The following is a 25,597-nucleotide window of genomic DNA, read 5'->3' as shown; positions in this document are numbered from 1 at the left end:
CCGTCTCCCGGCAGTTTTGGAGACCCAATGCCATGCCCAACAACATACTAAAAGTTGGTAGCGGTTTCCGGCTCTGAACTATCTCTGCGATCGTTTCCCATAAGGCATGGCACTATAGAAATGAGTCCGCGCGAACGTTTACTAGGAAACAGATGAAACCTGCAGAATGCGCACCTGAAAATCAGAAATGTAGGTATAGTTCCGCCGGCCGAATATCCGGCGGCTGGATTCCGGATATTCGGCCAGGGTCCAGGCCGGATATCCGGTATCCGGTATCCGGCCAAACAACTATCCGTTGCATCTCTACTAATTATAAATGCAAAAGTAACCCTGTCTGCCCGTTTGTCATCTTCGCGATTAAACCGCTTAACCGATTGAGATGACATTCAATATAGTGTTGTGATTTCTTTTTAATTAATAATTTTCGGTTTATAAAATGATATCCAATGCTAAATTTCTGAATAATTCGTTTTACTTGCGTGGAACGAAACATGATAAAAACGTCATGAGGATAATTAAAGAAAAAATGACAGAGAGGAACGAGAGATTAGACGGTGAATTTTAATGCGTAGATGCCTATGGGATAACGAACGTTTGTTATGGTTTTTTGTAAACTATTCTATGGTGGACAGAAATACAACAAGATAATAAGAGTTGAAGAGTTTTATTTCAAGTCAGAAGTGTGCGTGAGCTTGCGCAGCGCTGCTCGCCATGTCGGATAAAGAAAGTGAGTTGGATCTATTATCTTTTTATTCAAAATGAAACGACTGTGAACAGTTTGATCGCAGGATTCAGTACACAAACAAGATTGAAGGTTGCACGGACGAGGTAATTAATTATAAAGCAACACAACTGTTAGCATAAAACAAGGGCAGTAACCGCACAAAAATTTGAAGTCCTCAGTTTAGTAACTATTTTGGTGACAGAACTCTAAGGAAAAAACTTCTGTATTTAATTATTTAAGCTTTATTGCACAATACATGAAGGTATCTAGAAATTACTCAATGCTTTAAGGCATTTTCTACCAGCCAACCAATGTGTTAAATCAGAAAGATTAAGTAGATGCAGTGTCATTAAAAGTAAATGATTTTGTAACCAAGACTATATATGAATATAAACTATATTGGTAAACTTACACATACACTTAAAACAAATAAATAAAAGTATTTCCTGAATAGTTTACCCGAGACCATTCGGCATGAGCCAAATAAGAAAAGTTCAAAAGTGCTTTAGAACTGTACCTACTGCAAACCCTTAAGTGACAATTGCACATGTGCATCTTAAGTGTTTAAATTTAATAGTAATTCTAAATTAGTACTTACTTAAAAGTATATGTTTGTAGAGACTGTTATCTGCAGGCAAAGTCAGGCAAACTGTAAATACAGTTTTGCAGGGACCTGCCTGGTTAAGCTTTTTACTGTGTATTGATAATAATAACATAAATAATTTATGCATGGAATCAATTATTGCCTATATTACTTATCTATATGCAATTATATTGTCTGTCCAGTTAGAGAGAGAAAGTCAACAGCCATGTAGGTGTGCTGTTTATGAGTGCGGTTATGTAGGTGTGTTGCTAGAGAGAGAATCAACAGCCATGTAGGTGTGCTGTTTATGAGTGCGGCCATGTAGGTGTGCTGCTAGAGAGAGAATTAACAGCCATGTAGGTGTGCTGTTTATGAGTGCGGCCATGTAGGTGTGCTGCTAGAGAGAGAATTAACAGCCATGTAGGTGTGCTGTTTATGACTGCGGCCATGTAGGTGTGCTGCTAGAGAGAGAATAAACAGCCATGTAGGTGTGCTGTTTATGACTGCGGCCATGTAGGTGTGCTGCCAGAGAGAGAATTAACAGCCATGTAGGTGTGCTGTTTATGACTGCGGCCATGTAGGTGTGCTGCTAGAGAGAGAATTAACGGCCATGTAGGTGTGCTGTTTATGACTGCGGCCATGTAGGTGTGCTGCTAGAGAGAGAATTAACGGCCATATAGGTGTGCTGTTTATGAGTGCGGCCATGTAGGTGTGCTGCTAGAGAGAGAATTAACGGCCATGTAGGTGTGCTGCTAGAGAGAGAATAAACGGCCATATAGGTGTGCTGTTTATGAGTGCGGCCATGTAGGTGTGCTGCTAGCTAGAGACAGATTCAACAGCCATGTAGGTGTGCTGTTTTGAGTGCAGCCATGTAGGTGTGCTGCCAGTTTACAGAGTCTAACAAGTCTAATAGTCTAAAGAGTTAAAAGGGTTTAAAGAGTCTAAGGCGTCTATAGGGTCTGAAGTGACTATTATGAAGAGTACAGTATAAAGAGTCTTAAAAAAAATGTCAGTGTTAGTCAAGTCAGTAAATAGTGGCGGGATGAGTTACTTCGGATTAAATTAGGGCGTGGTTTTAGGCAAGAGCGTAAAGTGCATTTGAATATTTCAGATGATGAAAGAGGAGACACGCCGAAGCGTCCGAAGCGTAGGCACAGGAGAAGAAGGTCCATGACGCCAGAAGACGCTAGTGAAACTTCTGGTAAGAGGAGCCGAACAGGATTAACTGCAGACGAACTATTAAAGATAGTAACCGCGCTTCAAGGCATACCAAGTAAGAACCATTCCAATAATAATGTTGTCCCGGAATTCGACCCTAACAACAGAGCTCAAGACGTCGAACGATGGATAAGGAAGGTGAACGAGTGTGCTGAGATTTACTCTTGGGATGAAAAACAAATAATACACTATGCGCTTCAGAAGTTACGTGGTTTAGCCAAAAGTTGGTACGAGTCCCTGCCATCCCTCAGCTACTCGTGGGAGGTCTGGCAGAGTAAATTGAAGAAAGCTTTCCCGAATGACGTGAATTATGGTAAACTGTTGGATGAGATGTTAAACCGAAGATCTCGCACAGACGAAACTCTCAGAGATTATTTTTATGAGAAACTATCGTTATTGAGTCGGTGCGAGATTGTCGGTCGGAAGGCAGTTGATTGTATTATATACGGAATCAATGATAGCTCAGTTAGGAACGGGGCCCAAGCCCTCAAATGCGAGGAACCAGAGGACCTGTTAAACTATCTAGCATCTCAGCAGCCCACGCAATCTAAAGACGCATCACGAGGCCCGGTAGCTTCAAACTCATTAAAGAGACGTGACTTTCGCAATAACCCTGCTGATAAAAGTACTGTTGGCAACAAGGGAGTAGACTCTACCTGTTTTAATTGTCATGATCGGGGCCATATTTATATTAATTGTCCCAAACCAATCGTTAAGTGTGGCAAATGCCATAGAGTAGGGCATAATGATGAGAAATGTACTAAGAGACCGTTACAAACTCAAACGCGTGATATCAGTAGCTCAAGCGGTCAGCATACTGACAAAAAGGTGTTAAAAATAGCAGTAGATGTTGATAGCTTAATGTTGGATCGAGTTGAAACAAGGGCAACCCTTGACATAAAAACACCTGAAGATTGTTCTATCATTCCTAACTATGCTAACCCTCTTAGTGATAGCGTAGATGATTCCGCAAACGAGAAGTTTTATAAGACTATTTGCGTTAATGGAAAAATGTTAGGTGCTTACATCGACTTTGGATGTGCGCGTAGTCTAATTCGGTATACAGATGCAGTCGCGTTAGGATTAATTAAAAGTGAAAGCACATTGTTGCCCACCTTAAGAGGTTTTGGTCATTCGGCGGTGGTACCTAAAGCCAATGCTACTGTTCATGTTAGGATTGACGAAGTTGAGATGGAGCTGGATATTTTGGTTGTGGATGACACGTATTTGGAAAGCTCACTGATGATAGGACGTGATTTTACGGAAAAACCATGTGTAACAGCATTGAAAAACAATAAACAATTGTTCCTATATCATACTCCTTCTGAACTTTCCGAAAATCAAAATCGGGCTTTCGGTCTTTATGTCGTTAAAGATACTACAGTAGTAAAGGGTGGGTTATTGGAGGTATATACAAAAGAGTCTTACACTGGCAATGTTTACTCGGACGGTGGAACCAGGATGAGCCCCAATCAAGAATATCACCTACACCAGGGTTATTATGAGGTGAAGGAGAGTAAGGCGGTAGTATTTGTAACTTCGTTAACTAAAGCGCCACTTAACTTTAGGGCAGGGACATTAATAGCGAGAGTCAATCCAATCACAGAAGTTAAGACTTTGGTCGTTCAGGCTGAACACAATGAAAGGGAAATGAAGCCAATCGACCAATCTGAAATTAGAGTAGGAAAAGGGGTCGATAAGAAAACCCGCGAAAGACTTCATCAGCTCCTTCAAAAATATAGATCTTGTTTTGCCCATAACCTTAACGAGCTAGGATGTGCTAAAGATGCTATTATGAATATAGACTTACATGATAAGACACCGGTAGTGTATAGGCCGTATCGATTGTCGCATCCCGAGCGTCAAAAGGTGAGGGATATTGTCGATGAATTGGTTAAAAATGATATTGCACAGGAGTCGAATTCAAATTACGCTAGTCCAATATTATTGGTTCAAAAAAAGAATGGAGAGTCTCGACTCTGTGTCGACTACAGAGCACTAAATAATAAAACTGTCAAAGATAAATATCCCCTACCTTTAATTGACGATCAGTTGTCGAATTTGAGTGGAAACAAATATTTCACTACGCTGGATCTAGCTTCCGGCTATTATCAAATCCCGGTAGGAGAAGATAGTCGATATTTGACGGCGTTTGTCACCCCGGACGGGCATTATGAATTTAAACGAATGCCCTTCGGGTTGGCAAACGCGCCAGCCGTTTTTCAAAAAATGATGAATGGGTTGTTGGGTGCGCGGAGGTTTAAGAGCGCCCTAGCATATATGGATGACCTTCTCATTCCGTCTGAGTCGATTGATGAAGGATTTGAAAGATTGGAAGACGTACTGAAGCTCATTCAGGATGCTGGGTTAACACTTAAACTATCAAAATGCAGTTTCTTTGATACAAGCATCGAATATTTAGGTTACGAGATCTCTGCTGAGGGTATAAGACCGAGCGAGAAGAAAATATTGGCCGTGCGGGATTTTCCTGCGCCACGTAATATCCATGAGATTCGGCAATTCCTGGGTTTAGCGAGCTATTTCCGTCGCTTTGTAAAGGGTTTTGGTGAACCTTTGACTATTTTGCTAAAGAAGGATGTACATTGGCAGTGGGGCGACTCTGAAGTCAAAGCTTTCGAGACCTTAAAGGAATGTTTAATTAGACGCCCTCTACTGGCACTGTATAATCCGGAACTAGACACTGAGGTGCACAGTGATGCTAGTTCGCTAGGATTGGGTGGCATACTGATGCAGTGGCAGTTGAGTCCCAGAGTATTAAAGCCCGTGGCATACTTTAGTCGGCAGACCACGCCTGAAGAACGTCATTTCCACTCCTATGAGTTGGAGACTTTGGCGGTGGTCTGTTCCCTGAAAAAGTTCCGATCGTATCTTCTGGGACTCAACTTCACAGTGTACACTGACTGTAATGCGCTTCGTACGACCCTTACGAAGCGTGATTTAATTCCGAGGATTGCGCGCTGGTGGCTGACCATAAGTGAATATAACTTTAATATTGAATACCGACCTGGATGTCGGATGAGTCATGTGGACGCTTTGAGCCGCAATCCTCCACAGGACAAAGGTACGACGCCATCGGCCAATGTTTTACACATAAATACTGATAATTGGATCTTGACATTACAAATGGCCGATTCTAGGTTAGAGAGAATCTTTAAAATTTTAAAGCCAGGCTTAGACAAAGAGGTTTCGGATATTAAGAACAACTTCGTTGTTAAGAACCATGCGCTACACAGGAAAACGGAACAGGGTTTGCGTTTGGTAGTTCCCAAAGATGCTAGGTGGCAAATCTGTAAGGCGAACCACGATGATGTGGGTCACTTCGGGTATGCTAAAACGTTGGAACGCATTCAGAACCGTTATTGGTTCCCTAAACTAAGACGTTTTGTGAAGAAATACGTTGCAGCTTGTATCGACTGCGCGTATAATAAAGATAATGCAGCTCGAACCAGTACTGGCTTGTTACATCCGATAGAGAAGGTGGCACAACCGTTCCACACTTTACATCTGGACCATTTAGGGCCATTTGTTAAGAGTAAAGCTGGCAATTGCTACATTCTAACTATCGTGGACGGTTTTACAAAATATGTCTTCGCTAGACCAGTCAAAGATACAAAGACAAAGAACGTAGTTAAAGTATTAGATAGTTTATTTAATGACTTTATGATACCTCGTAGGATTATTTCGGATCGTGGGACTGCGTTTACTTCAGGCCAATTTAAAGAGTTTTGTGTCAACAAGGGGATCAAACATGTACTTAACGCTGTCGCTTGTCCTAGGGCAAACGGACAAGCCGAAAGGTACAATCAAACAATACTAACAGCTCTGTCTACACAGAATTTTGACAGCAATGAACGTGATTGGGACAAGCGACTGGGCCAAGTACAATGGGGTATTAATAATACCATTAATGCCTCGACAAAAAAGAGTCCGTCTGAACTTCTCTTTGGGGTTAAATCGAATTGTCCCATCGATAACAAGTTGTCAACTGACAATGATGCTGTGGTGGATTCTGATGGGATAGTGTCAGATACAACTGTCAGGGATACTCGATATGACGAAGTACCTCCCGTTCGTGACCCTTTATTAGATGACGTCTTAGATGAAGGTCAAGGGATCACTTCATCTTTTCGTGTTAATGCTTCCGATAATATCGATGAATCTGCCTCCTCGCTAACAAAAATTAACAGACGGGTTGATGAGATTAGGCAAGAGGCTTCAGAAAATATCAAACACAGTCAAGAACGTCAAAAAGAATTGTATGACTCAAAGAGAATGCCAGCGGTTTCGTACTCTGTCGGTGATTTGGTGAAACTTACTAAAACAAACTTCTATAACAATGGAAAAAGTAAAAAGCTCTTGCCAAAATTCATCGGCCCGTACAAAGTCACTAGTTGTTTAGGTAATGATCGCTACAGAGTTTCTAATGTACCAGGGTTTAACATGAAGAAATATGACAGTGTGATAGCGTCTGATCGAATGCGTCCGTGGATCAGTGTGCAGGCACTGCAGGTAAACAGGTCATCTGGTTCAGAGTCATCGGAATCTGACGATTCAATCTCAGAACAATAAAATAAAAACATTATGTGTAAAATAGTTATAAGTCAAACAATATTATATTGTATGTTGTAATTCTTATTAAGTTAAGTATCAGTTGGATTAAGTGTTGTGAATTAGCGTGCTCCGGAGATAGCACGCAGTCGGATGACCGAGTGTTGTGATTTCTTTTTAATTAATAATTTTCGGTTTATAAAATGATATCCAATGCTAAATTTCTGAATAATTCGTTTTACTTGCGTGGAACGAAACATGATAAAAACGTCATGAGGATAATTAAAGAAAAAATGACAGAGAGGAACGAGAGATTAGACGGTGAATTTTAATGCGTAGATGCCTATGGGATAACGAACGTTTGTTATGGTTTTTTGTAAACTATTCTATGGTGGACAGAAATACAACAAGATAATAAGAGTTGAAGAGTTTTATTTCAATAGATACAGTTTTAGTCCCAAGGATGGACAAGGGCAGGATAGCTTTTATTCATTCATCATCACCATACCACACAGAAAGTCTTAAAAATCTTTCCCCATTTCACCCTTTTAAGGGACATCGCTTTTGAAACGCGCTACTAAATCACAAAAAAAGCGAGTGCCTGCTCCCAAACGCAGCGTACAGTCAACAACAGAGCTATGAATACAGGCAAAGTGCCAAAAATATGTATACACGACCTTAATGTACAGGCAATAAAGTACTGTATACATATTTTTGACACTTAGCCTGTATTCATAGCTCTGTTGTTGACACTACGTAGACGAACAACACGCGAACGCGAAGCGAAGTGATACGCGGCGCGGCGTGAATCAATCCTTTGATACCTATAGAAGTGTCCTACTTGGGCGGTCTCGTTGCGAACGCGAACGCCTTGGGCCCGCCGCGCCGCGCCGCGACGCGTTCGCGAGTTGTTCATAGCGTAATAGACGTACATTTTAGTGAAACTGTAACCTAAATATGCAATAAATCGTGGCGCTAGGCCATAAGATTACGATTCAGAAATAACTTTTAGTAATATAAGCGCTAATGTGTTCCTAAATGGTTCTTAACGACGCAATGCCAGGGAGCATCGCGAAATGTCAGTTACGAAATATTAGCGTCTATATGTATGTCCATTTGTATAGTACGGAAATTTTAAGAACGCTTTCTTGAAGAGTACGATAGTTGAACTGGTTAGTACTCAAGATAAATAAATTTTCCGCAGGAGCCGTACACTTGTAGGCCTTAGGATCTTTATTCAGAATTTTCTTTAGGTAATAGTTTAAGGCTCGCTAGGGACCCTCGATAGGGCGAAGACCGATCGGGCCCAGGTATCGCTGTGGGGTGGTGAGGTTGGAGCGGACTTGCGCGGTCTTCAAGCCGACAACTGCAGTGTTGCTAACTCAGATTTTGAAAAAATGTTAGTTAATGTCTAGATTATGCCAAAATTATTCCAAAGATTTTTGAAGTATGCTAAAAAAATGCTAAAATATCACTTGTAATTATAGACACTTCAAACACATACATTTACAAAAAATACAAATACAAATACAAATGCATTTATTTCATTACTTTTTACATCAAACAAACACACATTACATTTACATTTACAAATTTTACAATTCTTTTTCTACTGTCAAGATCTGCTTGACCAACTTTATATAGTCCGTCGACGTCCATCCGTCCACGAAAGTCAAAATTCATATGAAAATATGAACCACATAATGTTGCTGCCAAGTTGGTGCAAACTTGGCTTAGACTAAATTAGGCTAAAAAATTTGCCAGATGCTAAATGGAAAATTTTGCTGCCAAAGCGAGTGAAAATATGCCAGATCTGGCATCATTTATGCCAAGTTGGCAACACTGGATAGCTGGCGGGAGATTGCGCTGGATCGAGACAACTGACGCTTAATAACACTTTAAACTCTCGCGTTTTGTACACATATTTAATTACACAAACGGGTCTACCGCGATATACCCGTATTATACATTCTGCTTACGCCACAACTACTTGCCGGATGACCTCATGAAGACTATAGTCGTACCTATCATAAAAAATAAGACAGGTGATGCCTCCGACAAGTCCAATTATAGGCCAATTTCTCTGGCTACTATCTTGGCGAAAGTACTGGACAGTGTGCTTAACACGTATATGAACAAGCATATTAACCTCCATGACGCCCAGTTCGGTTTCCGACCGGGACTATCCACTGAGTCAGCAGTTCTATGTCTCAAGCACACTGTTCGGTATTATACTGAGAGGAGCACGCCGGTATACGCATGCTTTTTGGACTTGTCGAAGGCATTTGACCTGGTGTCATACCAAGTGTTGTGGAACAAGTTAAGCGTGAGCTCGAGTTTACCAACTGAAATCATAAAAATTTTCAAATATTGGTATGACAACCAATCAAATATGGTTCGATGGGCGGGGGGATACTCTGATGTCTATAAAATGCAGTGCGGAGTCAGACAGGGAGGGTTAACTTCGCCCACTTTATTCAACATGTACATTAACAGCTTGATTGAGGAGCTCAGCAGCGCAGGTGTCGGATGTTCGGTGGATGGTTGTTTTGTTAACAACATAAGCTACGCAGACGACATGGTGCTGCTGAGTCCCTCAGTCAACGGCCTTCGGATTCTGCTGGATATATGTGAAAGATATGCGGTGGCCCACGGTCTAAAATATAATGTGAAAAAGAGTGAGGTATTACTGTTTAAGTCTGGCACTAAAACATATCCCATTCCGCCAATAATGCTCAGTGGTTCTCCTCTTCAAACAGTAACTAAATTCAAATACTTGGGTCACTGGGTTACTGATACTCTAAAAGACGATGTTGATATAGAAAGGGAGCGCAGAGCACTGTCGGTAAGGTGTAATATGCTGTCTCGCAGGTTTGCGCGTTGTTCGACAGAGGTAAAAATAACCTTGTTTAAAACGTATTGTCAAACCTTATACACGTGCAACCTGTGGAGTCACTACACCAAAAAAGCCTACAGTGCTTTGCGCGTCCAATACAATAACGCCTTCAGGGGGTTGTTGGGGCTGCCCTGGCGCTGCAGCGCGTCAGGAATGTTCGCCGCGTGGAGAACCGATGGTTTCCAAGCCGTGCTGCGCAAGCGGGTGGCGTCCCTGGGCGAGCGCGTGCGGGGCAGCGCCAACACTCTCCTGAAGGTGATCGCCGAGAGGATGGACAGCCCTATCCTCGCTCACTGGATGTCCTTGCATGTTAATTGTAATTATAATTATACTTTTTACTAACACACCTACCTTAATTTTACTAACATAATATGGATGTATTTGTATCCGAAATAAATGCTTTCATTTCATTTCATTATATCGCGGTAGACCCGTTTGTGTAATTAAATAACTGACGCTTATTCGTGTCGGAGGCCACGACTCATTTTGGGTCGCTGCGCCATTAAGTAGTGGTAGTCTAAGGCTCCAAAATGAACCATATTTAATACTAGCCTTATAATACTGTCATTAAAACATTAATTACCATTCGGTAATTACAGATCCTTACCCTCCGTTACGCTAAGTTCCTTCCTTGTTCCGAAAGTGAATAGTTCTGTACGTGCCCCGAGTTGCCCCTGTGATTAAATCAGCCCTAATGATGCTTTGCTGATCTTGGTAACATGCTCTGTGAGTTGTTATGCCTACGACGTAGCTTTGTTTACTTTTTTACCTAAAAAGTGTTAGTTTTTTTTCAAATGTTCAAAATTAACAGGCTGAAGAAATACCAAAGACTAAAAAACAACAAAACATTTAAAAGACAACAAAACATTTTTATTCTGAAAATTAAAAATATAATGTTTTTAAACTACCTATATCGTGTTATATGTCAAATGAAAGAGCTTATTTTGAGAATCTCAAATATAAATTTTCTGTAATTTTAATATAAATAGTTTAGAAGTTATTTAAGAAAATAGGCAAAAAATGACCATTCCCCCAATTTATCTCCGAAACTAAGGGTCAAAAATTTTGAAAAAAATATACAAAATAGTTCTTTACCATAGGTAGCAGGAAAACCAATTAGAAATTTGCAGTCAAGCGTGAGCCGGACAATATTACTTAGTTTTTGATTGGACCCCTACGGGTTTTTTTAAAGGCAATTCACAAGCGTTTCACATATAAAAAATACATTGTAAAAAAATGGGTAATGTACGGAACCCTTGGAACGCGAGTTCGACTCGCACTTAGCTAATTTTTTTCAGATTATCTTAAAAAACCACGTATACCTAGTTGTAACAGTGTTAAGGATGACTCACGTTAGACCGGGCCGTGTCCGGGCCAGAGCTTCCGGCGCTTACTTTTCTATGACATGACAGGTGATGTGTTGCATAAAACAATGCTCCGGAAGCTCCGGCCCGGACACGGCCTGGTCTAACGTGGGTCATCCTTAAATAGAACCCATTAGATCTAATTGAGGTCAAACGGAATCTCGATCCTTGGTCATCCGAATTCGGAGAGGAAACTTAACTAAAAATAAACAACACAAAGTACTTACATACGAGTCGAGCAACACGAAGTAAACATAAAAATAATTATGGTTTTTTAAGTGACTCATAAGTCAAAACTTTATTATTTTTAGTTTAAAATACTTTGATTTATTTTATTTATTTTAAACTTTATTGCACATAAAATTATAAGTACAAATGGCGGACTTAATGCCATAAGGCATTCTCTACCAGTCAACCACTGGGCCAAAAAGAGACGGTTGTTAGGTGCAGGTTTTATAATAGAAAAGTTAAAGCGATAATCACAAAAATACTACTACTACTTACTATTTACATAATAAACACTAATTAACATACGATGAAATAATAAACTTACACATATACTCGTACTTTGTATGATACACTTACATAAATATCGACATATATACATACATTATACATGTACCTACTCTGAAACATTACTTATATTTCGCAGATAAATGCTTACGCAGCATGCGCTTGAAAGTCAGTTTACTTGATAGCTTGTAACAAGCTAGCAAAAAAACAAGCTGATTGTTTATTTATTATTTCACTTAAGTATTTGCAGGTAAGTAGCACGTGCGGTTTTACTTAACAATAGACAATAGGATTAGCTCGGGCTCTATTAGAAACCTACGAACTATTCCTCCTGTTTTTTTACACATTTGTATATTTACCAGCAAAACAACCAGCCAGTCTTTTACTTAACTTTAGTACCTAACCTGTAGTTTTTATGACGTGATAACGTATAAATCGATGAACACCGGTAGCATGCACGAAAAAGTGTCACGTTGTGGACAGATCTCCATGGTAACGTTGTGGACACATCACCATGGTAACGTTACGGCCACGTTTTCTTATGACATTATCACGCAAAATTATCGTCCGTAAACCGACTATACAGACAACCATATTTTTTCACATTTAGAGGTTAAGAGGTTAGTTAGGTGTTATACCCGGCTTACCATAAAATATTAATAAGTACCTAGGTAATATTAATCAATGCTCATTTTATATCTATTTAACTAAATTCAACGTCCCATTCGTGTTATAGTTTTTTTAGTATTAAAAAATAGGTATAAACAATCTGGATGTGTCTTTTAATAGAAAAACACTTTTTTAAAATAAATCAAAGCGGCATCGCCTGAGTCAAAAGTGCATACTCACAGCACTCACTTAGCTTACGAGCTCAATTTAAAAAAAAACTAAATTTTGAAAGCCTTTATCTCGGAAACTATTCAATCTACAGAGATAGTTCTAATCTCGTATTGTAGCAAATTGAGTCTTCTTTAAAAACGTCTAAGGAAGGTACTATCAAAAACTAGTCCTTTAGGGTTAGAATCGCCCAAAACTAAATAAAAACCGAAATTTTCGCAGGTTTTTCGATTTTTGACAAAGATGCGTTCGGCGCTCAAGGTCACAAACTTGGATTATTAATTCAGCCAATATCATAAATAAGTCTGCAAAAAATCAGATCTACCGGATTTGACGCAGAAGAGCCACGTTACAAAATGCTACAATTTCACTGGATTATAAGCAATAGTTACTAATTTTTTAAAAGCGTTTTTCAATTAAAAGACATATCAAGATTGTTTACCTTCTTTCTAATGCTAAAAAAGCGAACTATAGTGTAAACACTTAATAACATGAGAGCATATCATATTGATACATGTTAGAATTCGTCCCGACCTCACGTAGCCACACCGCGGGACGTGATCCGGGCGCAAATAACTATGATTATCAATATTAATATCGTTATATGACTACCAGTCAAATAACTTATGATTATCAATGTTAATATGATATAGTTATGTATAACTGACATATTCATATCGTATCTAGACGTTATATTTGACGTATCTTGAAGTTCGAAGCGGGCCGTTAGTCTTCGACAGACAGAACATCCTCCAGACTTAGCATAGTCGCGCTACCCCCTCTGCCACGCATACGCATAAAATACATATGTATGTTAGTCTGTAAGGTATTTGTAATATGGGCCTTGTTGTCTGAATTAAATATCTAAATAATAAATAATACGGTAATTTTACTCCATGTTCGAGTCGAAAGTGTCTTTGTGTGACGTTCGTGTCTTTGAACGGACCAATCACGGCACGGGACTTCGCTCACCTCGTCCCGCGCACCCTCGCATTTTTGGCATCATCGGTTGCATGAAATAATTGCTCTAAACTCGGTCTAGAGGATTCCTAGTCTATGGTCCTCGACCTATGGTGAGGGTCGTTGAGGACATATGATAAAAATGTACCTATACTGTCATGGAAATATTTTTACTTTGGAAGATTATTAATAGCTACTGTGTTTTTTACAAATTAACTCATACAGTGTTATAGTATATACGTAATATGTATGTATTAATAATTATGAAACAGATAATGACCTCATCTCGCTTACTTAGCATGTCTCTGTCACGGACTGTTGACATTGGCACAATTTTCGGTGTAGATCACTTGCCTACTAGATGGCGCATTATAAAACTCGCGGTCACTTAATACATTCACTGCCAAAAACATGCTAGAATATTTTTTATGGAAATGGGGCGCTTGGCACTGAAAGTTAGTCTTAGACCAGCATTTCCAAAACTACATATGGGTGGGTCGCATTTGGTGGGTCGCGAGCGAATATTGAGTCAGGCCTGGCGATATTCCAACCGGACGGGCGATCTGAGCGTTACCAATAATATTTTATGCCCCCTTTTTAAGAAGGCTGAGAGGTGGGCCCCGAATTTTGCACTTTTTGTTAGATGGATCGGAGCCCAGTCAATTTTGGGAATCACTGTGCTAGACTAAATTAGTATGAAAGTGCGGGCACTTGTTTCAGTTATGATCACAATAATATTGTGATCTCTGGATGATTTTTGTACATTGTTATTAACATGGTAGTAATTTTCAACCTTATTTATAAGCGATTAAGTCCTGTTTTAGTAAACATACACTATGGGTAGAAAAACAAAAGTTTTATCTTCGTTCCCTAAAAGCAAAAGTTACAAATACTGGAGGCTAATAATTAGTTCTCACTAAAAATTACACCTATTCGATCACATAAATCTTTCTCGTTGTAGTTTTAGGTTGAACCATATTTTGGATATTTGTTTTACCTACCTACTTAGTTCTAGATTAACTTTTGGTAGCTAATAGAAAAGATAAATTCGGATTTAAATCTGTAAATGCAAATTTATTATAAAGTCGTGTAGAAGACAAAAACAACTGAGTGCTGTAGCTTGCGAAGTAGTACAGTCAGCAGCAGAAGTTGCTAAGCGGGCCAGGTGTTCAAAATGATCTTGACACGACTTTATTGTTAAGAGAATATTTAAGAGCGTATCAAGGTAATTTTGAACACCTCGCCCGCTTAGCAACTTTTGCTGCTGACTGTTCATACAACGCAAAGAATTACAAGGGCGCATGTGAGATGGACCGCCAGTTTTCATAAACGCTTCATATTACGGAGTTCATTGTTAGTGGTCTATGTCACGGTGTGTCAATAAGACAAGTCAAATAATCGAGATTTGTGACATGTTTATGCAAGATTAGACAGGCTTGTTTGACTGACTTTGACTTTGACTTCGATGTTTGACTATCGAAGCATGCTCTTATTTTAGCACTCGGGAATAAATACAATCACAATAGGGAAGTTATAACTTTTAAAAATAATAATAAATCATAGTGTTTTTCCGCTCTATCGCGAGTTTATTTTGTTTACTTTTATTTTGCGATGTCTTGTCGCGGGGGACTGATGCACCCGTCTTAAAAAATAAATTAATGATAGGCCCAATAAAAACTACGATTTTCTCGTTGATTTATTAGCTATTACATAAGTATATAACCGTGAAAAAGTGTTTAAGGGCCTTAAACTTGTTATTGGAGGTTATATTAGGGCGTTTACACAGGATTTTAAACATCACAAATCAGAGATTTAACATAAATAAAAATAAGAATTACCTTCTAATCTCGATCAAATACAGATTATATAGATTAATAATAAATAAATCAATGATTCAGTATGTTACTAGAAGTTTGTTGAATCATTGTAAACATATCATACTAGAATAGATAGTGAGTAATGTTATCAGCATGGTAGATAAGTTATGCTACTCGAATCTTTATCACACGATAATCCAAACCAAATGAAACACAACGTATAACAGTTACTCCTGAAAGTTATATAAAAATCACAAATATGGGTATATTTTGTGAAATAAATTTAAATAAACCAACAGACGGAAAATATAAATATACACCAGGAAGTATCGTCTCAGGAGCAATAAGGTACTATTTAGATGAAGAGTACACATTTCAAAGAATAACAATATCTTTCAAAGGACTAGGAAAACTACGTATACAAGACCAATCGAGACGAAGAAGAGATAAAAAGTATAGATTCCATAACTCTGAAGACTATGTCGATATAGATCATGTGATATACACCAATGAAAAGAAAGAACCGTTAAGTATCGGACAATATGAAATGGATTTCAATTTCCAACTACCGGAAAACGTGCCGCCATCTTTGAAGTTTTATAAACACACTGGAAAATACAAAATTTGGTGTTTCATCAAATATTATGTGAGAATTAAGTTTGAAAGACCGGGAACTTTAAATCTAAGCACACGATACAAGAAGGAACTTAGTGTTATATCTGGTGCCACACCTAGATTGCCAATAGAGCCGCTTATACACGGAGATGAGAAAAAACTACTAAAGTTTACTTCTATATGCTCCAGCAAAGGAGTTATAAGTGTTAAAGCAACAATAGCTAGTTCTATAGTAAAACCTGGTGATAAAATCAAGATAGATTGTGAAATAGATAACAATACTAGTGTTATAGTGAAAGGTATAAAAATCAAATTAATCGAAGTGGATAAATACAGTATAATTGGTTATAATGAAGTGACAGGGAAATCAGATGTTGAAGGTGTTAATGTTAACTATGGAGCTATATTCGCTGGAGAAGCTACTACGGTGTCTGTTGACCTCCCTGTACCTAATAACTGTTTGTCAATAGAGCATTCTAGAATGATAGCAAGAGATTACGCTGTAGGTATTATACTACTGCTTCCATCGCCTCATTTTAATATGTATCTTGAAATACCTGTACAAGTCATTGAGAATTTAACGGAGGATGAAAAGAATAACGATTTAATCGAGGAGGATGATTTTTCTATCGAACATCCTGATGATCCGCCTTCATATTGGGAAGTGATGCATGAAGATAATATTATTAAGCCTGAAATTGAGACTGAATTTGATGGAGTTGAAACTTTGACTATAGAATATTAGCTAGAGCAAATACTGGTCTCGTTAGTTATTATATTGATTTATATTAAACGTGTATTTAATAAGTCTTTTTTTTGTGTTCGTTATAATAACTATATGTTTAGTAATAAAACGTAGGTACTTAATCACCATTGTAATTTTTTTCTTTCATTTTTAATACATTCATAAATCATAAGTTAAATACCAAGCCGCATGAAATAAGAATTTACATATTTTATTTTATCAAGCACTGACATTGACATCTTTTAGCATCTTTTATATCTTCCTGCAGCGGTATCATGGTCGCCGGTTTATCACGTCATGCGTCACTTTCGCACTTACATACTTGTTAGAACGTGACAGGTATGGTGACGGATGATAAAAAGCCGGCCATCTTAGGCCTTCTGATATCGTAAGCGTAACGTCAATCAATTTAAACATCTTTGTTAGGATGAACTCAACATCAATATTATCATCTCCGAAAATACGTTATCATTATTTAGTGTTATTTTATTAAGGTGTTTGAAATAGTCCGAATGTAACTTAAGAGGTCTTTCCTACGATTCGGACGTCTTGAAACATTATAGCATCATCCAAATAAACATGAACATTCCACCATTCTTTCTCCTATGACTTAATTAAACCACAATTAAATAAGTGATTAATAGGTTAGGTTAAGGGTATAGTTCCATAGCCCTGCTATAACAAAATTATTACCTAGCACTGAAATCGTGTACGTAGCTCGCATATGAATTGTTCGTAAATGCCAAATTCAACAAAATGTATAAAAAACATTTCTTAATAAGACAAATACGATAAACACGAGTACGAAGACGCAAATAAAAAGAACCAACGAAAATTTATCGCTACCATCCTAAAAATGCACGTAAAATAAAAATAGGGTTTTCAAGATGAGCAATTTGATCTCATTATATTTTATGACCTAACATTAGGGTTTTATGAGCCAGATGCAATTAACATAGTCGCCATTGTTGCCCAGATCATTAATAATGATTATAGTCATTATAAGTCTGAGGTTATTAATAAGTCCGGCACGTTATTTTTAATTGGAAAATCGTGATTTCGATCTGGGGGCTATTTAACTCGTTATAGTCGTGACGCAGCTCACACATGTCTCTACACTTTTCCATGATTTTAAACTACAATGGACATATTGTGGCTACGTCATATTAAGGGGCCCACAGATTACCAGTTCGCCGGCCGATATCAGCCTGTAAGTAATATAAACAAAATAAAAACAATTATAAACTAAAATTAAAACTAAAATAACCTATAAATAAAAAACTGGCTCCAGTTCAGTGCCTTGGGGCAGGGTGCCAAAGAAGGCTGGCGGCATTGCCGCGCTGGACGGCAATACCAATGCGTTGCGCAAGGTATGAGCCAGCCCTCTTGTCACCCGTCGCCTCCACGAGGCGCTTCGCCAGCTCGGCGAATATGCCGTGGGCGCCAGAGCCCCACGGCCCTAGGGTTTCCACCCCAAACGGCTCAAACATGCAGCCAGAATCAATGTATTTCTTGTTTGAATAAACAAATTAATGCCTGTCAGTTAAACGCAAAATTTGACAGCTCCGGACAACTGACAGGCTGATATCGTCCAGCGAACTGGTAATCTGTGGGCAGGGGCACAGACAAAACATCCTCCAGACTGAGCATAGTCGCGCTACCCCCTCTGCCACGCATCCGGTAATGTTACTCCACTCGAAAGTGTCTTTGTGTGACGTCCGTGTCTTTGAACGGACCAATCACGGCACGGGACTTCGCTCACCTCGTCCCGCGCACCCCCGCATTTTTGGCATCATCGGTTGCATTAAATAATTGCTCTAAACTCGGCCTAGAGAATTCCTAGTCTATGCTGTCAGTGGGCCGAATACGGGCCACAACTGAATACATCCGGTGCGTACAGGCCTTTAATCTTAAACATATCTTTGAGGCATATTCTGATCGTAATAACATGTTTTAAATAAATATATAAAATATAGTTTGTATTTTTTCCTGTTGTTTGTGTTGTCCCAATATGTTTATGAATAACTAACATGGTCTAATTAGGCCATGTTTATTTGTGTACCCAATGAACCAGAAATATGAATTTGCGGCAATTTTGCCGTGTCACGGTTTTCCACGGGGAAATTATATACAGGTACAGTATAGGGCAAAGACAGAAACGGATGAAATAACTTTTTGAAATTTACGTTTTTCGTTATGGACAGAATTCAATAGCTCAACAGGGCATATTTAACAGACTTCAAAAAAATGAGGAGTTTATCAATTTGACAGAAATCTATGAGGAATTGAGGGAGCTCGTCAAATCTTATGGCATGTATAATACATTGTATATATGTATTTAAAAGCAATTTTTGTATTTTCATGAACAAATCAAGCTTTCAATAAAGTGCCAAATGTTGAAGTGGAACTGCTTATATAACATGTTGTATACCGACTTCAAAAAAAGCCGAGCGAAGGTCTACGTTTTCAGCCGGGCATTTTGATTTTGTATGACCGGTTGTTCTCCTCTGTAGAGCAATAACATTCAAACCAATCAATTTAAAAAAAAATTAAATTATGACCACACTGTGGTGACACGGTCAAAATATTGTCAACAGATTCTCGTGAAATTTTTGTCGATCCGAATTTCGGATTTTTAAAAAAATGGCCGAGTAAGTAACTCGAGAATAGGTACCCCGAATAGGCTGCGCCGAAATAAATATTCGTATCGATATCATAAGAGTCTTTTTCTTTTTGAGACATGTTCACAGAGTAGGTACCTATGGTTGTCTGTAAAGTCGGTTTACGGACGATAATGTTGCGTGATAACGTCATAAGAAAACATTGATGATAAAAATTGGTGGCCGTAATGTAACTGTCCACAACGTTACCATGGAGATCTGTACGGTTACCATCAGTTTGTCACTGAGATAAACGCCGTCGAAAACGTAATTTACTTTCTATACATCCCGTTTGCACTAATATGCGAGTGCGAGCGAGATGTATAGAAAGTAAATTACGTTCTCGACGGCGTTTATGTCAGTGACAAACTGATGGTAACCGTACTGTTCACAAGGTGACACTTTTTCGTGCATGCTATTGCTACCGGTGTTCATCGACTTATAAGACGTTATCTCGTCAAAAATGCAGAAATATTGTATTGCTGGTTTCGGCGGTATTTATGTTTCATGTTTTTTATTTATCCGGCCCCTGTTTCACCAACGTGACAGGTGCGACGAATTGTAAAATCACTGTTGCTGACGTCACAGGCATCCATGGGCTAAGGTTACCGCTTACCATCGGGCGGGCCATATTCCTGTTTGCCACCATCATTGTATTATTTAAAAAAACTTTATGATATCGGAAAAAAACAGATATTTCTCTTGCTAAGTTTATGACAATTGTCACAAGAAACACTACAATTGTCACGAAATTCCGACATATAACTCTTTACCTGTCAAGAATTACCTACAATTCATCTAAATCTTTGACAATTGTCAGAAACTTCGCAGGAGAAATATCTGTTTTTTTCCGATATAATAAAGTGTTTTTAAATAATACAATGATGGTGGCAAACAGGAATACGGCCCGCCCGATGGTAAGTGGTAATCGTAGCCCATGGATGCCTGTGACGTCAGCAACAGTGATTTTACAATTCGTCGCACCTGTCACCGATGTGACATTGGGGCCTGGAATAAATTTTTCTCAAAAATGGACGTCAAAGTCGACTTTGCCGTCTAAAAAATAGGTCGCGAAGCGCGGAGTTTATGGTCAGTCAAAAATTAAAAAGTTAAAAACATTGCAGTCTCGATTTTAGGACTGCAATGTTGCATACAAATTCCATTATTTGTCGAGTTCCAAACTTTTTAAAAGTTGAAATGGCCATATCAAATGAAGGCACAGGCCCATTAAACAGCCAAACAGATGATTAGTACCGCGACTATTTAGCTGTCTCAAATAGGTTGGCGTATTTTCGGCAGAAAAATACACTTCTATTTTTTTATTAAAAAAAATAAAAAGGCGACAAGGGCTTTGTTCTGTGAAAATATATACGTAAGAATGTTGCTTTTTGTAAAATATTTCTATGATATTTATATTTCTTGCACCATTTTTGAGAAAAGCACTATATATGACTCGGCTGGAAGTCTACTTGCTGGCTTCGGATTCAATTAAACGGACTCCCAAGGTCGTCCGTTTAAAACGAATCCTCAGCCTGCAAGTAGCTACTTCCGAGCCTCGACAATAATGTACTAAAAAATTTCATATTGTTGATTGATCAAACCGCTGTGTGGCGCTGTCGTCGTGCACGGTTCCAATAAGCTATGCTCGCGAGGTTTACTACAGCTCACAGTGCCACTTTGTCAGTTTTGAAGTCGAGTTTTCCTTTTTTTGTTTAAAAATATATTTCCGCACCAGCCTAATCTGTACAGTCCCTTAGGACGAAGAGACCCGAACGACAGCGGAAAATTACGACGCCGTTGATCAGAATACGCTATACCTCATCATACCTCATGATATATTCATAACCGCGGCAAACAAGCTGAGAATACCAAATTATAGCAATGTTGCCAATTTACGATTTTGTACGCGACTTGAGTGAGACAAAGGATTGTTTCCAAGGGATAAGTTAAACAACCTTTACGGCCTGGCCACGACATTGGTCTAAGGCGATCGGCGGCGGCGACCGGCGGTAAGTCGCAAAAACAATAACCCGGCGACGCATAATGCATGCCACGAGCCTTGTCGCTGAGCGGCAACGCGCGCGGCGTGCACCGGGCGACCGGCGGCGGCGGCGAGCGGGGAGGGGCGCGACTCGAACATTTGTATCGGGCAGCGCGGGCGATGCCACGACTAAAGAGCGGTGCGACCGGCCTAGGCGGCGCGACAGATCGAGCGGGGCGATGCGGAACAAAACATTTTGTTTTTTTTTCGAGCGACATGGAGACGGAAGGGTTTATTATTGAAATTTTAAATGTACTTTCGCGTATTTAAGTATGTTGTGACGTCTCCGCACTTATTCTTGTGTAAGTACTCGTTTTTTTGGGTGCTTTATATATACAATATATAAAATACTAAACTAGATTTAGATAAATTTGTCGTCCTGTATTTAGCCCATGCACCCATTGACAAACAATGAAATATATTCTAAGCACTTTTGAAAAAAAAAACATGATTTTAAATACGTCTACGTACCAGCCGCTCCTAGTCGCTGCCGCCGCTACTGAAAGTACGTGGCATGCCTGGCGGTCGCTCGCGTTTTCCGCCTCGCCCGCCGCCCCGCCGATCGCCTTAGACCAATGTCGTGGCCAGGCCGTTAGTACGAGTAGGCTTAGCTTAGCGACATCTGGCGCGAGATAAACTACCCGTCTCTCTCTAATTAGTAGAGATGCAACGGAGAGTTGTTTGGCCGGATACCGGATACCGGATATTCGGCCTAAACATTGGCCGGATATCCGGTATCCGGCCGCCGAATAATCGGCCAGCGTAACTATACCTACATTTTGGTTTTTCAGGTGCGCATTCTGCAGGTTTGACCTGTTTCCTAGTAAACGTTCGCGCGGACTCATTTCTAGGTACGAAATGAGTGCGCGTGCAAGTCAGTGGAATGATTAAATTGTTTTTAAATAATAAACAGGTACGAATATAACCGTGTTTGGTCCTTAAATCCAATTTGTTTACTCCGAAATCAAGCAAGGTTACTATCCGGTATCCGGCCGGATAGTATGTCACTATCCGGTATCCGGCCGGATAGTAAAATAATTGCCGGATAGGCCGGATTCCGAATAGTAACCGGATATCCGGTGCATCTCTACTACTTAATTAGATTAGTCTAGTTTAGTAGACATGACGGGTCAGTCTATCTGTCTACCTACCTATCTCTTGCGTTAGATACTTACTGTCGCGGCGCTCCTGTGCTAAGCCTAAATAAAATCAAAACAGAAATACTGTCAATAACTTAACAAATTGAAAACCATATGATTAAAAGTATTAAAACTGCGCCATCTAGTGAGTTGACAGTCAGACCCGCCTATTAAATACCATCACGACCGAAAACCGAAAATGTTTATTACTTATCAAAATATTTCATTTTTGGTTTTATCGCCGAGTCCTGTAATTTTCTTTCCACAGGCCACTAATAGTTACCTGTGAAACATTAAAAATCCAATCCAAATAAATCATCATCATCATCATCTCAGCGTCCCCCTTGGACCTCCATTCGTTCCGGTTGGAAGCGACCCGCATCCAGCGTCTTCCGGCGGCCTTAACAAGGTCGTCCGTCCGTCTTGTGGGCGACTTGTGTGGGTGGACGTCCTACGCTGCGTTTGCTAGTCCGCGTTCTCCACTCGAGCACTTTTCGACCCCATCGGCCATCTTCTCTGCGCGCAACGTGGCCAGCCCATTGCCACTTCAGCTTGCTAATCCGGTGGGCTATGTCGGTGACTTTATCCAAATAAATACTATAGGTATATTTGTTTTACTTGCAGATTCACGTCCCATCAGTGGACCCAAGCCTTTGAGGATCGTCAGATTAGACCGTAACCTAACGGACTCCCATAGTCTTCATCAGATCATCATTCAATCAACGCTGTTTTAAGGTTTGTACAAAAGTGGTTAGATGGTTTCGGACCTTACGGAAATTTATAATTTTAATATAATCTTTTGTGAGTGTTACAAACTAACCCAGTTAAGTGTATTAAAACTAGAGATGCAACGGATAGTTGTTTGGCCGGATACCGGATACCAGATATTCGGCCTGACCATCAGCCGAATATCCGGTATCCGGCCGCCGGATATTCAGCCAGCGGAACTATACCTAAGTACATTTCAGTTTTTCATTCTGCAGTTTTGACCTGTTTCCTAGTGAACGTTCGCGCGGACTCATTAAATTTCTAGGTTCGAAATGAGTGCGCGTGCAAGTCAATGGACTTATTAAATTGTTTTAAAATAATAAACAAGTATGATTATGACCGTGTCTGTTTCTTAAATCCAATTTGTTTACTCCGAAATCAAGCAATGTTAGTATCCGGTATCCGGCCGGATAGTAGGTCACTATCCGGTATCGGGCAGGATAGTAAAATAATGGCCGGATAGGCCGTACACCGAATAGTAACCGGATATCCGGTGCATCTCTAATAGCTACTTCATAAGATTCACCCTATTACTAGCGTCCACAGGGATCGGATACCGGTATTTTTTGTATGGGAACGAAAACGGTATTTTTTCGTTCTTTGTTAATTATTCCATTTCTAATTGAGCAATTTAATAATACGAAGACTTTATCCAAAACACAACTGAGTCCTACATTTCGAGCATAAAATAATTCGAAATGCTATATGATTACAAACCGTCAGTACTACATGAGTCCGGGATCATTGATCACGACATCCGAGCCCGAATCAGCGCGGCTTGGTCTACATGGCGGGAGGTCACAGGAGTCATCTGCGACCGCAGAATACCGCTTAGACTCAAAGGGCTAGTGTATAAGTGCATTATCCGTCCAGTCCTACTTTATGGCGCCGAGAGGTGGCCGGTTCTTGGAAGGCATGTTCAGGAGCTTCGCGTTACAGAGATGAAGATGCTGCGATGGATGTGCGGCGTTACGCGCGCTGACCGCATCCGTAACGAGTACATCCGTGGCAGCCTCGCAGTCCGTGCCGTAGCAGAGAAACTCCAAGAATGTCGCCTCCGGTGGTTCGGCCACGTTTGTCGCAGGCCAGCTGACTACGTAGGAAACATATGCCTTAACCTAGCCCTTGACGGCCCCCGACCCCGCGGCAGACCAAAAAAGCGATGGCTCGATGTCGTGAAAGCAGATATGAGCGTGAACGGGCTCACACGAGACGACGCCCAGGATCGCGCAAAGTGGAAGCAAGTAGGAAAGCGGACCCTGGGAAAGGCCGGGATAACGCTAGGTAGAAGAAGAAGATATGATTACAAACCGTGAAACCCTACCGGTACAAACCCGATAGGGTTTCACGGCACTTTTCTGTTTGATTAAATGTAAGATTTTAGTATAGAATAAATAAATAAACGAAAAAATTCGAAATTTTTGCAAAAAACCGGTAACGTCTTTTAAGCGTCGGCCGCGAAATTTCGATTTCTCGATTCTGAGAAAAAGTTTGTATGAAGAAACGGCCCCTTTTCCTCTTACCATGTTTGTTTTCATACTTTTCATATAAACATATTACCTACTAACTTACTATCATGGCAATCGTGTATGATAAATGTAAAATTGTTATGTTATTGCGGAAGGTGCCTCTTAGAAGCCTGAAGGTTACGATGTTTTTCTCCTCACCTTGCCAAGAGAATAAAAACTTTATTGTCATAGCTATAAGGGTCTGTTTGTCAAAGGTTAAGGCTATAGTTAATATAATCGTTTATAAACTTTGTATTCATGTTCAAGGACATGTTCTTATATTTATGATGGTAGAGTTGTGTAGGTACTTAAATTTTATGTTTTAAGTTAAAATAGTAGTTTTTTAGGGTTCCGTACCTACCCAAGTACTATTAGTTATTCTGTGCCCAAAGGGTAAAAACGGGACCCTATCACTAAGACTTCGTCCGTCCATCTGTTTGTCTGTCACCAGGCTGTAACTAATGAACCGTGATAGCTAGACAGTTAAAATTTTCACATAGGTACTATATATTTTTCCAAAAGTATATTGTACAGAGAGCCAAAATGTAGTACAATACTATATAATATAGTACGGTTGGCAACCCTAGCTTAATCAATACCTAAATTAAAATAACTAGGTCCGAAGGTCATAGTTGATGAC

At 39.7% G+C, this 25,597-nt stretch overlaps 2 protein-coding genes across 2 annotated transcripts in view; both read left to right on the top strand.

The window, feature by feature from the left end:
• The window catches only part of LOC134675262 (ABC transporter G family member 20), a 121,463-nt gene that overhangs the window by 18,817 nt on the left and 77,049 nt on the right, over nucleotides 1-25,597 (top strand). The window contains exon 2 of the mRNA XM_063533482.1: nucleotides 23,306-23,416. The gene's annotated coding sequence lies outside the window, so the exon portion shown is untranslated. The remainder of the gene's footprint in view (nucleotides 1-23,305; nucleotides 23,417-25,597) is intronic.
• LOC134675364 (uncharacterized) lies at nucleotides 566-24,707 on the top strand (the record flags this gene model as incomplete). The annotated part of the gene is given in 5 exon segments (XM_063533576.1): nucleotides 566-727; nucleotides 2,419-6,343; nucleotides 10,104-10,306; nucleotides 24,173-24,688; nucleotides 24,691-24,707. Coding segments are annotated over 5 exon segments (4,677 nt in total), but the record flags the coding sequence as incomplete, so codon positions are not given.

The sequence above is a fragment of the Cydia fagiglandana genome, chromosome 21, assembly GCF_963556715.1.
Source record: "Cydia fagiglandana chromosome 21, ilCydFagi1.1, whole genome shotgun sequence".
Lineage (NCBI taxonomy): Eukaryota > Metazoa > Arthropoda > Insecta > Lepidoptera > Tortricidae > Cydia > Cydia fagiglandana.
Note: the sequence above shows the minus strand (reverse complement) of the source record. Positions and strands in the feature narration are given on the sequence as shown.